This window comes from Perca fluviatilis, chromosome 3, assembly GCF_010015445.1.
Source record: "Perca fluviatilis chromosome 3, GENO_Pfluv_1.0, whole genome shotgun sequence".
Lineage (NCBI taxonomy): Eukaryota > Metazoa > Chordata > Actinopteri > Perciformes > Percidae > Perca > Perca fluviatilis.
The window spans coordinates 27001618-27015245 of record NC_053114.1 but is presented as its reverse complement, the minus strand read 5'-3'; the positions used below and the strand labels follow the sequence as shown (position 1 = coordinate 27015245).

The window sequence follows — 13628 nt, the reverse complement described above, 5'->3', positions numbered from 1 at the left end:
AAAATCTAAGATGATATGTAGTCTCATATCACGATATCGATATAATATCGATATATTGCCCAGCTCTAGTGAATACTAGCCCAGCTCTAGTGAATACTAATCTGATTATTTACTGGCATAATTCATAAATACATCTCAAATTAAAAATCTAGTAATTCAAAGCCCTTTCGGATAAAAAAAAAAATGTTGGTGTAAATGCATTTAAAGCAGCTGGATAACAAATATTACCTTTTATCATAAAAGCTGATATAAGAACTCATAAGCATGCTGTTAAATGGAACAGCCTGAGTTAATAATGACGCCACATGCAGTCACTGACTGTATTTAAATATTGAGTCTCAGAAACGTTTGATTGGGACAAACCAATTTAAACAGCATGAGTTATGAATTCAATAATCTGAGATTAGTGTCAATGGGACATTTGAGACTGTCTTCCCTGAAAAACGACCCCATCAGTCGATTAATGCAGCAATCACGACCAATTTACGTTTATAGTGATGGCGCCCTCTAGTGGACATTGTTATGATGGGAGCAAAGCAGGAAGTAAACTGACAAAGTGAGTGTAAATTAATATAATATATGCATGGTATATCCAGGGCTTTCACTCAGGAGACCTGGGTTTGTGACCCGTCAGTGGAAAATAAAAGTAAACCATGAGTTTTTTTTACTTTACGGAACAAACAGACTATGTCACGTTCTGCGTCACTCGGGTAACCGGAAGTAAAGTAACATAACAAATGTAGGCCAAAGATTCTCTATCACTAGTTCTAAACTACGTTTTACAGTCTATGGTTCTAAACTGTTTCTGTGTGGCCTACTGATTTTAAACATAGACTGTAACCCCCAAACCACAAATTTTTTTCTAAACGTAACTAAGTAGTTTTTGTGCCTAAAGTAACCAAACTGCAACCGTATTACAACATAACCTGTTCAAAACCGCGACCATTACATTTAGATATGAGGATGGAAAACGCTCCTGTGGGTCGGATTTCCTGCCACTGTTAGGGGGATTAATATATGAAATGCTCCTATGGGTGTATTTTCTTTTATAAGTTTAAACTGTTGGAGCCCAGCACTGAGGCAACGTAGTATCAGTGTATTTAGTTATTTAGAAAGACAGAATATTGAAGATTGTTTTTCAAAATTGTTTAAAAAAAGGTTTAAGTTAAAGAGTTGAAAAAGAAAAAGTGTGTAGCCTAAATTCCAGACTTGCATCAGTATGTCAGGGTCTCCATGACCATTGTGTGACCATCAACCTTGTTTGTGTACTGTGTTTACTCACATCATTTACCTAGCTGGGACAAACTAATACTTGAAAACAGTCTAGTGAAAATGTGATAGTAAGGCTACATGTAACATTTAACTCCCTGGTTTAAAAACACCACAGACATTACAATAAGGAATGAGATTTGGTCTTGGTTTGATCAATAATCTCCTGAAATAACATGCTGAAATCTAATCTAGATAATAATTTATTTTGTTGCATCATTAAATATAAAACAATATAACCTCTAAAGACAATCTGTTGTTAGACTCAGTACACGGGGTAGGCCTACATGAAGTCCTATTACTCACCTGTTCAAACATGTATTGCAGCAATGCAGGAAAATTCCACATCTAATTTTTGGACGTCTTTAGTCACTCATGTTTTTTCCAGCGACTACATTTTGGCTTAAAACTGGTAGTTCTCTAAAAACTACATACATAAGGACAGTTCTTGCACATATTGGTGGAACATGGAGAGGGTCTGAATGAAGGATCTCTGGGGTCATTCCTCTCAGTCACTATCAGTGCACAAGATCCCCTTTCCCGTTCATACCTTTGCTCTTTCACAATGTGTTCGATCAACAAGGCCCAGCCCCCAGCTGGTCAGGATAGGACCAAATCTCCCCTTAACCATGAACCATTCACACGCCTGGTTTCCCTCTATTTCTGTACAGTACAGTGTACCATGTGTTTACAACTCTGACAGAAATGAGGCTTCTTTAAAAGAGCTTCTAGACCTGCAGACTAAAGGATCTCACCACCAGACTGTACACAACGTCTATTTCCCCCACTAAAGATTTGAAGCATCACCTGTGATAGAAGTGTTGGTTCAAAGGAATTACCAAAGTGTCTGCGCGACACCATGTCTGTGGTCAAAATCCTGTGCTGTTTGCTGCTAACGTATCACCTCAATGAGGGGAAGAAAATCAAAGAAAACAGAGCAGGTGAGTGAAATGTGTTTAAATGATCCCAAAAAAGTGTGTTAAAAGACATTGGTTGCATAGGTTCAACTGCCTTTATTAATGGACACCCTAAATATTTGTATTTGTACCGTTGTACAACTCCCAATCAGTCATGTCATACTGTCAGTTCACATATTCGAAGCAACAAATTATGTATGCAATATCAAGCTCCTGGTGACAGTTTTCAGACGGCAGTTTAAAAATAGTTTATTTTACCTTTAAAACTGGATTTATTTTTCTCCCATATTTTCCCAGAAGTTTATTTAAATTCACAATTTACAGTGATAATAAATGTACTGTAAAAATATTGTATATTCCTTATCTGAAACTTTATGATGCTGAGTGAAGTATTTACGATAAGACATCAATGTTTTACAGCTTAACCATTACCTGACACGGAATATCCAAGTTGTATTGTGAATCATTTTACACGCATGTTACCAAAATGTATTGCTGGAAATGTTGGGATGTTCTCTACTCTAGAATTTAAAATAAACATCTGTGTGTGTTTGGGTTTGTGTTTGTAAAGATGAAGCCTCCAGCTGGAACCTCAGAGCGCCACAGCCCTGCAGTTCTCCTGTTCTACTGAACAACACAGAGCTGTGTGTCAAGCTGAGCTTATTTCCAGATTTCTTCACATCTTGTTCCTGTTAGATTGCAAAACACTTGCACTTACAATTTGTTTGCTAATACTTTTTGGGGTCAGGCAAAACTACACTGACAATTCTGCAGTCTCAATTTTTTTTTATCTTTTAAACAACTGGAATGGAAATGGAATTCGGCACTTGTTGTATTCTGTATTGAAAATATTTTTGAATTGTGACACCATTAATGTTTTTAATTGAATGGTGAATTGATTGTTACACCACTATACATTATGGTGGCTGTTGCTGAAAATATAGAGAATACAGCATAGACATTTTATTCCTTTGGGATACAACAACCACACAGTTGGGAAATATTGCTGGGCACTAGCTGTCTTATTTATAGTTTCTTATATATTGGCATTTTTTTTCTTAAATCTGCTTAAACTGTTTGTTGCTGCGTTTGTTCACAATAATTGTAAAATAATCATTTGATATGGTGAATTAACACATAATATAGCCGAGAGTAAGTCTGTCTCTAGGCCACAGTGCATGCAAACACTGCTGCAGCTTTTTGTTTTTTAAATCCTTCAACATTATTGTAGAAACCGTTTTAAACTAATTACAGCCTGAGATTTATAAAGTACACATTTGCGCTCTGTTACTAATGAGTCAGACTGTTTTTAATTGCTCCCCGTGTTCTTATAGATAAACAGCCATAATAGGGAAGAGACACACCAAGGAAAATGTGGGATTTAATGTGCCGAGGGGTGGATGATGAATGATGGATGGATAATTACTTTTCATTACTTTTTACTGTGGAAATGTTTCCATCATATCAGCAACCAGAGCTCATCGGATGTCAACTGTATCACTGAGCATTTAGGCGCCTGGGTTTCTGGAATTATTAACATTAAAATGTTAGAATAATAAATATGCTGGATATGAATGAATGACGAACCATAAAGGAAATGTAATGATAGATTTCTTTGGAGAAGGATCTATAAAGTGTGTGAGTGACTGTGGCCCTGTGGTTTTAAACATGTTAAGGGAGGAGGAGTTTATATAAGAAATTACGAGGAAAGTCTGGCAGAGATTCACTTGATGGGACTTCTTGTGAAGTGTTATCTGTGTGCATCTGCCAAAGATGAATGCAGGACCTGGAAACACAGCAAAGTGCTTTTGAAAGGGCGTTAGTCAGCCTGCAGTCCAAATGGGCCCCAAAAGGAATTGTCTTCCTGTTAACTCTCAGATAATTGTATCAATACATAAATTAAAACATTTCTTCTGCTCTCGAGTGGACAGATAAAGTAAATTGACATGCGTTATTTGTAATCATTCACCTCAAAGTAAACACATCCAGTACCTCAGCATGTTCTGATATGCAGAGTAAAGAACAAACAGATAACTCTTCTGCTGTTTGATTTCCAAGGTGCAGTGGACACAGAGCAGAGGGTAGTCCGGAGGATGAAAGAGCCATATGTCAGCAGTTCAGTCTTCAGGATGTTTTTAGAAGGTGAAGACAACTGCATACTGAACCCTCTGCAGCTGCACACTCTCACCTCCTGTGGCTTCAACAGCAGTAATCCCCTCATCATCATCACTCACGGGTGGTCGGTAAGGTCAACTTTTCTTCCACTTCACTGACTTGAACCACTGCATACAAAACATGGAACTTGGGCCAGTATGGAGGAATTGCTGCTGGCATATTTCCAGATGTAAATGTTGCATATAAATCCCTGAGATACACTGAAATCACAAAACATAAAGTAAGCACGCAGAAACTCTCTGAAACGCCTGCAAAGACTTTGAGGTCAATTAAAACTGAGGTCAATTAAGTTACACATCAATGTTTTAACTTTCTTTCACATCACTGGGTGCAGTTAAAATGGATAAGGTTTATAATTCGGAGTTATACTGTGTCTTGTTTATTTCTAAGGTGGATGGTATGATGGAGGGCTGGGTGTTCAGGTTAGCCACAACCCTGAAGACAAATCTAATAGACATCAACGTGGTGATTACCGACTGGCTGTCCCTGGCTCAACAGCACTATGCCACAGCTGCACAGAGCACCCGCACTGTTGGAAAAGACATAGCTCACCTGCTGCAGTCACTTCAGGTCAGGGGAAATTTCTCTACTGAAGGCCACTTCATTTTCAGAGTCAATATATATATAATAGAGTAAAATGTGATATTGGTGCATTTCTATACTGAAGTATGCGGCCTTAAACCTTTGCCACATTTCAGGCCTACAAGAATAAAGATGTATAAAAACCTGTAATTTAGCACCAACAGATACACTACCAGTGGCCCCAATTATGAAAGTGTTCAAATTCATTGGCTATTTCAAACTTTTTAACAAATAAAAACTGAAAAAGTCGTGCGCAAAATTATTCAGCCCCCTTACTTTCAGTGCAGCAAACTCTCCAGAAGTTCAGTGAGGATCTCTGAATGATCCAATGTTGACCTAAATGACTAATGATGATAAATAGAATCCAGCTGTGTGTAATCAAGTCTCCGTATAAATGCACCTGCTCTGTGATAGTCTCAGAGGTCCGTGTAAAGCGCAGAGAGCATCATGAAGAACAAGGAACACACCAGGCAGGTCCGAGATACTGTTGTGGAGAAGTTTAAAGCCGGATTTGGATACAAAAAGATTTCCCAAGCTTTAAACATCCCAAGGAGCACTGTGCAAGTGATAATATTGAAATGGAAGGAGTATCAGACCACTACAAATCTACGAAGACCCGGCCGTCCCTCTAAACTTTCAGCTCATACAATGAGAAGACTGATCAGAGATGCAGCCAAGAGGCCCATGATCACTCTGGATGAACTGCAGAGATCTACAGCTGAGGTGGGAGACTCTGTCCATAGGACAACAATCAGTCGTATACTGCACAAATCTGGCCTTTATGGAAGAGTGGCAAGAAGAAAGCCATTTCTTAAAGATATCCGTAAAAGTGTCGTTTAAAGTTTGCCAAAAGCCACCTGGGAGACACACCAAACATGTGGAAGAAGGTGCTGTGGTCAGATGAAACCAAAATCGAACTTTTTGGCAACAATGCAAAACGTTATGTTTGGCGTAAAAAGCAACACAGCTCATCACCCTGAACACACCATCCCCACTGTCAAACATGGTGGTGGCAGCATCATGGTTTGGGCCTGCTTTTCTTCAGCAGGGACAGGGAAGATGGTTAAAATTGATGGGAAGATAGATGGAGCCAAATACAGGACCATTCTGGAAGAAAACCTGATGGAGTCTGCAAAAGACCTGAGACTCGGACGGAGATTTGTCTTCCAACAAGACAATGATCCAAAACATAAAAGCAAAAATCTACAATGGAATGGTTCACAAATAAACATATCCAGGTGTTAGAATGGCCAAGTCAAAGTCCAGACCTGAATCCAATCGGAGAATCTGTGGAAAGAACTGAAAACTGCTGTTCACAAACGCTCTCCATCCAACCTCACTGAGCTCGAGCTGTTTTGCAAGGAGGAATGGGCAAAAATGTCAGTCTCGATGTGCAAAACTGATAGAGACATACCCCAAGCGACTTTACAGCTGTAATCGCAGCAAAAGGTGGCGCTACAAAGTATTAACTTAAGGGGGCTGAATAATTTTGCACTTCAATATTTCAGTTTTTTATTTGTTTAAAAGGTTTGAAATATCCAATAAATTTCGTTCCACTTCATGATTGTGTCCCACTTGTTGTTGATTCTTCACAAAAAATTACAGTTTTATATCTTTATGTTTGAGGCCTGAAATGTGGCAAAAGGTCGAAAAGTTCAAGGGGCCGAATACTTTCGCAAGGCACTGTATACTGAAGATGCAGCCTAAAACACCATGCAGCTACTAGAATTAAGATGTCATAATATACCTGTAATAAACCCCAACAGATACACTACCAGTACCCAGTTAGAAAGGTTCATTTGATTGGCTACAGCCTTGGCGCTCACATCTCTGGATTTGCTGGAAGCTATCTGGAAGGTTCGGAGAAAATTGGAAGAATTACTGGTGAGTTTTTCGACTGGGTTAGGGTAATAATTGTACTTTCTAAATCTGCTGGGAAAAAATGAATATAGTTAGCAAAAGTATACATTACATTACGGTTCTTGATTGCATATTGTGTCTGTCCAGGTCTCGATCCAGCGGGGCCACTGTTTGAAGGCATGTCTCCCACAGACAGACTGTCCCCTGATGATGCTGAATTTGTGGATGCCATCCACACCTTCACCAAGAAACATTTGGGCCTCAGTGTGGGCATCAAGCAAGCTGTGGCACATTATGACTTTTACCCCAACGGAGGAGACTTCCAACCAGGATGTGACCTGCATAGCATTTACGAGCACATAAGCCAGTATGGACTCCTCGGTATGATAAAGAACACACTACAACACCTTAGAAAATAAAAATATATAAATTAATATATATGTACTTATAAAATAGTCCTCTTGGGATAAAAAAAATGTAAAGCTCTGCAACAATTTTTTTTAGTTTATGAGTTTGTGAGTTTATTACACCCTAAAATACCAAAGTGTTGAACTGAAAGAACTACCTGCTCTTTTTATTGCATTAGTGAGGTTAAAGGAAAGGCCCTAAAACCTGTGAAAACAAAAAAAATGTATCTTCTGGGGACAATGAATATGCTCGAAATGTTCATGATGTTATATTTCTTGTGTTCAAATTTGGCCTCATGGTGATGCTATAAAAAGGTCAGGGTGTCTCTTGAAAAGTCAGCCATTAGTTTTGCAATATCTTTAGTAGAACGCTGACTGTTTGAGTTAAGGATGGTGACAGGAGAAAGCTTACAAATGTCATGAGTAAATTTTACGATTTGATATTACTTGTGTAAAAGTACACATTTTTGCCTGATGGTGGCGTAAGAACAGGTACCAGAAACATCAGTATTCAACCTCTGGGAACTTTGCACAATTACTGGCAATCTAGCAAGTTGATCTCCCAATTGACAAATTTATATTGTAACCCACTGTTACAGTTCTGGCTTTAGAAAAAGTCATGCAGAACAGGAGTGGAACATTTAGAGATTTAGGTACCTTGAAAAAGACATTTAGATTGCATTGATTTTGGCATGCCATCTTAAAAAGAACATTGTGATAAGACTAAACCTAAATATTTAAACATTTCCCCATCTTTTCTGAAAGAAATCCTGACCAAACACTATTACAGTTACTTTTTCAGGGACACAATTTTGTGTTTTTAAGGTCTGGGTGTTTGTTTGTGAGATTTAAGAGTGCTCTGCTCTTATTTGGTCCATTCATTTTTCTGGTACCCCTGTGTGGCATTTACAAGCCTGCATCTGTGAAGAAAATGCAGAACTCAAATCAGAACAATGTGTTCTGCTGCTTAACCGCTTACTGGTTTGCATCTTCCTCTGCTCTATCATAACATTTTTTTTCTTCTTAATTGGTCTTGCCACCATAAAACATTGGTTCAGAAGGAATATCTTGGGCACCAATTCTTTTTTTTGCTTGTTGACAGTTTCTCATTCTGTGTTCAGGCAGATGAAATGTATTCCCTCCAGTCTAACACAAATGGCTCTGGGATTTATGGTGCTCCTCAATCCAAAACACATCCGCATAATATGACAGTGAGAGCCACATTAAAGCATCTGTCATCCTCGGGAGTTAATTAGCAACATGTGCCTTCCTCCGCTCTGTCCATCCCTCTGAGCTGAGCTGCCTCCAGGCTACAAGAGTCTCCTCAGAGAAAAGGCCTTCAGAGCAGACCAGCATCAGACATAATGAGATGCTTTCAGGAGATGTGTCAGAAGGACAGTCTGACAGATGTCAGGCTTTGGTGATAATGAAATCAATCCACAGATAATGGTCAGGCACTATGATTAAGGTACTCCAAAGCCTCTCAATCCACAAGAGATTTTTTTTTGTGTGGAGATGATGTGGGGAAAAGCAGATCAAGGTTGTTTAAAAAAACAAAAAACATAATCAATGTCTCCCTTTTAAATGTGCTCCATCAATTTTACTTCCTCCCATAGGTTTCGAGCAGACAGTAAAATGTGCACATGAGCGGTCCGTCCATCTATTCATTGACTCTGTGCAGAATAAAGACAAGCAGAGCATGGCCTACAGGTGCAGTGACACAAGTGCTTTTGACAAAGGCGTCTGTCTGGACTGTCGGAAGAATCGTTGCAACACACTGGGCTACAATATCAAGAAGGTTCGTAGTGGCACCAGCAAGAGGCTCTACCTGAAAACACGCTCTCGGATGCCTTACAAACGTATGTGGTCGTCCTTTTCATTTCAACCAAACAGATAAGATACATTTACAGTATATAAGTTTATAGACCAACAGTGCTGCGTGTCTTTAATGGAAATTCAAGGATTCCACAATACTGTAGCCTATAGATATAGTCTAGACTGATCATCTGAGATGGAAGCACAAGCTGATTACATATTTTAGAATTTGTTTTAAGCCAAATAATTATATCATCATATTTAATATTCAATTAACTCTGGTGATGTACTATATTTTCCTTCTACAAATCCCATGAAAATACCAAAACTACCAATAGATATTTTATGTTGGCTTTTCTGTCTTCATCTCTTCTTCTTCTTTTGTTTCTGGTTCCTTCGCTGCAGTCTACCATTATCAGTTCAGGATCCAGTTTGTCAACCAGATGGAGGGGATCGAGCCCCTTCTCACCATCTCCCTCACTGGAACAAAGGAGGAGAGCGGAGAGCTACCCATTACCATGTGAGTACTGTACCACTGTACCACCTCCCAACAGGCTTACTTTACATCACATCTATGCTCGGTGTACTCGGTCTTTGACACATGCAATATGCAGCTGTGCGCTCAGCTCTATAAAGAAAGAAAGCAAGTTAGGGAGAGCAGCTGACACATGGAAACAACTGGAGCTGCTGCATGAAAGAGAACTATAAATGGGGATGATGGAGTGAATAATTTACTCAAAAGACACTATTCACTAACTGTGTTATCCTTCTTGTTCTGTGTACCGAAGAGCCTATAGGCAAACCAGTATGAGAAGAGAAAATCTCAAGTACTCTCCTGCTTTAGTTGCAGACCATCGCATTGTTTTCTAATAAAGAAATGTGACAGCCTGTTGCAAGATGTTCTCTGCTGTAATAATCTTACTCTTGTCTTGTTTTTGTGTCTTCCTTTTTAAACTCTAACAGCACTGAAAGGATTTCAGGTAATAAGACCTACAACTTCCTGATCACCCTGGACAGAGACTTAGGGGATCTGATGTTGCTCAAATTGCGCTGGGAGGGATCGGCTCTGTGGAAGAACGTGTGGAACCGGATGCAGAACATCATTCCCTGGGGTGGCCGGGAGAGAAACCCACTGCTGACTGTGGGCAAGATCAGCGTCAAAGCAGGAGAGACGCAGGAGAGGTACAGCTCTAGCATTTTAAAGTAGCAATACGTCAATGTACAGTTCTAGAAGTTCATTACATTATGCACTACGTTGAAAAAATGCACAGGTTCAGAAGTATCAACAAAAAGTAAAAAACTATCAAAAGTCAAAGTAGCCTTAATGCAGAATGGCCCCTTTCAGATTTTCACCGTATATAATATATTCCATACTGTTGCATTAAGATGTAAGCTGCAGCATTTAAATGTCGTAGCTGGTAAAAAATTGAGGTAATTTTCATGAATTTATATAGTTTTGGTAGTTTAATATATCATTTTCTTTTTTGAGAGTGCACACACAGCAAAGTGCAGACCAGTAGGCGCTTAGACAGAAGTTCATCTAAATTAAACACATTGCACAGCTCTTCTGCAACATGCCATGCTTTATTCCCCAAATGTTGTCTGCTTGTCCTAATTGGGGCAGTATCTCAGGTTGTTTCTACTTTCTTTTTATATAATCCATCAATTAGTAATGGATTAATAAATACTACAAACACCAAATACAAGCAACATTAAAAAATGTTCTTTTCATCTTTTATAGTAGCTAACTGCTTTGAAGAGATGGTTGTGCATCATATTTTAGAAGCCGGTCATACTTTTTGTATGAACAATCTTACTCTGCAAAGTAACTAGCCGTCATATACATGTAGTGGAGGAAAAAGCACTATATTACTATTATGAGATGTAGTGGAGCAGATGTATAGAGTACCTTCGAATGGAAAGAGTCAAGAGAAGTATATTAAAACTGTACTTAGTAAATAAGTAAATGCACTGTACTGTAGTATTAGAGGATTATTACTACCTGAGTATTACTATTAAATGCAGTGGTAGAAGTATTCAGATCTTTGACTTAAGTGAAAGTAGCAATACTATATTGTGAAATATACTCTGTTACAAGTGAAAGTCCTAGCATCAAATTAGCATCAAAATAAACTTTAAGTACCAAAAGTAAAAGTATAATTATGCACAATGGCCCATTTCAAATTCATCTATTTTATATTACTGAATGACTTTAATGTTGCAGATGGTAAAGGTGAGGATTATTTTAATTACTTTATATACTGCTGGGTAGCTTAAAAACACATAAATTATTGATATTTGATTATATTTTGTATTAATAATCAAATTCTGAAAAGTAACTAAAGTTATCAAATAAATGTAGTGGAGTAAAAAATACAATTTTGCCTCCAAAATGTAAAGTAGAAGTATAAAGTAGCACAAAATGGAACTATTCAAGTACTTCAAAATTGTACTTAAGTACAGTACTTGAGTAAATGTACTTAGTTACATTGCACCACTGATTAAATGTATATATTTAAAGTAGCTTTCATATCATGTTTTATCAAGTTATATATCTTACTAATTACATAAAATACACATTGGACAAATAAATGTAGGCTACTCATTTGCAGATCCAATAACATGTTGCAGTGTCCCAGTCCTGACAGCAGAAAAAACCTTCTACATTTACACCATCACAGACTTTTGACGCCACCTAGTGGATTGTTTTGCACACAAAGAACCAGACTCATTCATCATGATGGACTGACCGCTCTCTGCTACACTTCACTGTTCACACAGCCAGTGGTGGAGGAAGTATTCAGATCCTTTACTTAAGTAAAAGTAGTAACACCACACTGTAAAAACACTATCTTACAAGTAAAAGTCCTGTATTGAAAATGTTACGCAAGTATCATCAGGAAAATTTATTAAACGTATTAAAAGTAAAAGTACTCAATGCAGAAAAATCCTCACACTTTAGAAACTGGAAACGATCAAAACAGTTCTTTCAACCAACTATGTGTTTAATCGTCTAATCATTTCAGCTGTGTTTTGTGTGCAAAAATCTTAAGTTGTAAAGTAACTAGTAATATTAATGTAGTGGAGTAAAAAGTACAATATTTCTCTCTGAAATGAAGCGGAGAAGTAGAAAGTGGTATGAAAAGAAAAGTCTCAAGTAAAGTACAAGTACCTCAAATTTGTACTTAAAGGTCCCATGATATGGTGCTCTTTGGATGCTTTTCTATAGACCTTAGTGGTCCCCTAATACTGTATCTGAAGTCTCTTTCCCAAAATTCAGCCTTGGTGCAGAATTACAGCCACTAGAGCCAGTCCCACAATGAGCTTTCCTTAGGATGTGCCATTTCTGTGTCTGTAGCTATTGAGGAGGAGAGAGGGAGGGGCTAGGTGGAGAGTGGGGGTGTGGCCTTGACCAACTGCCACTTTTCTCGTTTGAAAGCCATGATGTCTCTCTCTCTCTCTCATGGGTGGGCCAAATTCTCTGGGCGGGCAAAGCAGAGAAAGGGGAGGTAACCTTGCTCCTTCCAGATCGGCCCATCTGAGCTTTCATTTTCTCAAAGGCAGAGCAGGATACCCAGGGCTCGGTTTACACCTATCACCATTTCTAGCCACTGGGGGACCATAGGCAGGCTGGGGGAACTCATGTTAAAAAAAAAACTCAAAGTGAAATGTTCATTCCATGAGACCTTTAAGTACAGTACTTGAATAAATGTGCTTAGTTACATTCCACCACTAACAGCACCATGTCAACTACATTGTTTCTGTTTTGTAGGACATTTTTTTGTGCCACGACAAATGATGGGCAGCGTGTTGAAGTGTCGCAAGATAAAGTGTTTGTGCGCTGTAAAGAAGACACATCAAAACAGCACAGAAGACCGCACAACTAATAGAGTCCTGTGGGTTCCTTAATCTGAAGATCTCTGATGGATGGCCTGGAAGTTCACAACTGGATCAAAGTCTGTAAACTCCTCAAAGTGAAGGCGCACAGATTTAGGCAATAAATTAAAAAATTACATGTATATTTAAAAGGTGGCTGGAGTCGGGCCTGGCTACCATTAATTAATTATCGGAAGGAGATCATTTGAAATCTTTGGCACAGTTGCAGCAATGTTTTGAGTTGCCTTCAAAAGACCTGTTTAGATACTTTCGAATAAGGCATTATGTCATGACTCAGCGAATGGGAAGCAATCAATGGACCTCCAACAGGCGTGGAATGGTACTTTATTTACAGTACAGAAAATTGTGGAAAAAAAGCATATATCCAAAATTTATAAAACCTTACAATTAGATAATTCCCAAGATACAATGTTGACTTACCTTTAAATCTGCTGTATTATATGCTGGGACGTATACCGACTCTATGGGGATAATTTGTATATCTTCAGGTATTGTTAACTTCAAGGAAAATGATAACTATTTCTTGGTTGCAAAATGAACCCCCTACAGAGGAACAATGGAGTAAGAGACCGAGACAGGTGTACATAATGATAGAAATGACTACACAATTGCAAATTGAAAAGAATGTTTTTGTGCAGAGACGGACATCGGCTATTCTGTGTCTAGCTGAATAGAAGAAATGATCTACCTTTTTGGTGCCATTATC

The 13628-nt window shown here is 38.4% G+C and overlaps 1 protein-coding gene across 2 annotated transcripts; it reads left to right on the top strand.

Moving 5' to 3' along the window:
* The first annotated feature begins 1897 nt into the window (after positions 1-1897).
* Positions 1898-13612, top strand: lipca (lipase, hepatic a). Of its 2 annotated transcripts, none has more exons than XM_039794532.1 (9): positions 1898-2210; positions 4251-4429; positions 4752-4931; positions 6710-6827; positions 6951-7184; positions 8827-9069; positions 9431-9545; positions 9989-10207; positions 12798-13612. In XM_039794532.1, exons 1-9 carry the CDS (start codon positions 2129-2131, stop codon positions 12910-12912), a joined length of 1485 nt encoding a protein of 494 aa, XP_039650466.1. In that variant the 5' UTR covers positions 1898-2128; the 3' UTR covers positions 12913-13612. The 2 variants fall into 2 exon arrangements, with proteins under 2 accessions (XP_039650466.1, XP_039650465.1); XM_039794531.1 differs by having other exon boundaries at positions 1899-2210; positions 4245-4429.
* The last annotated feature ends 16 nt before the right edge of the window (positions 13613-13628 follow it).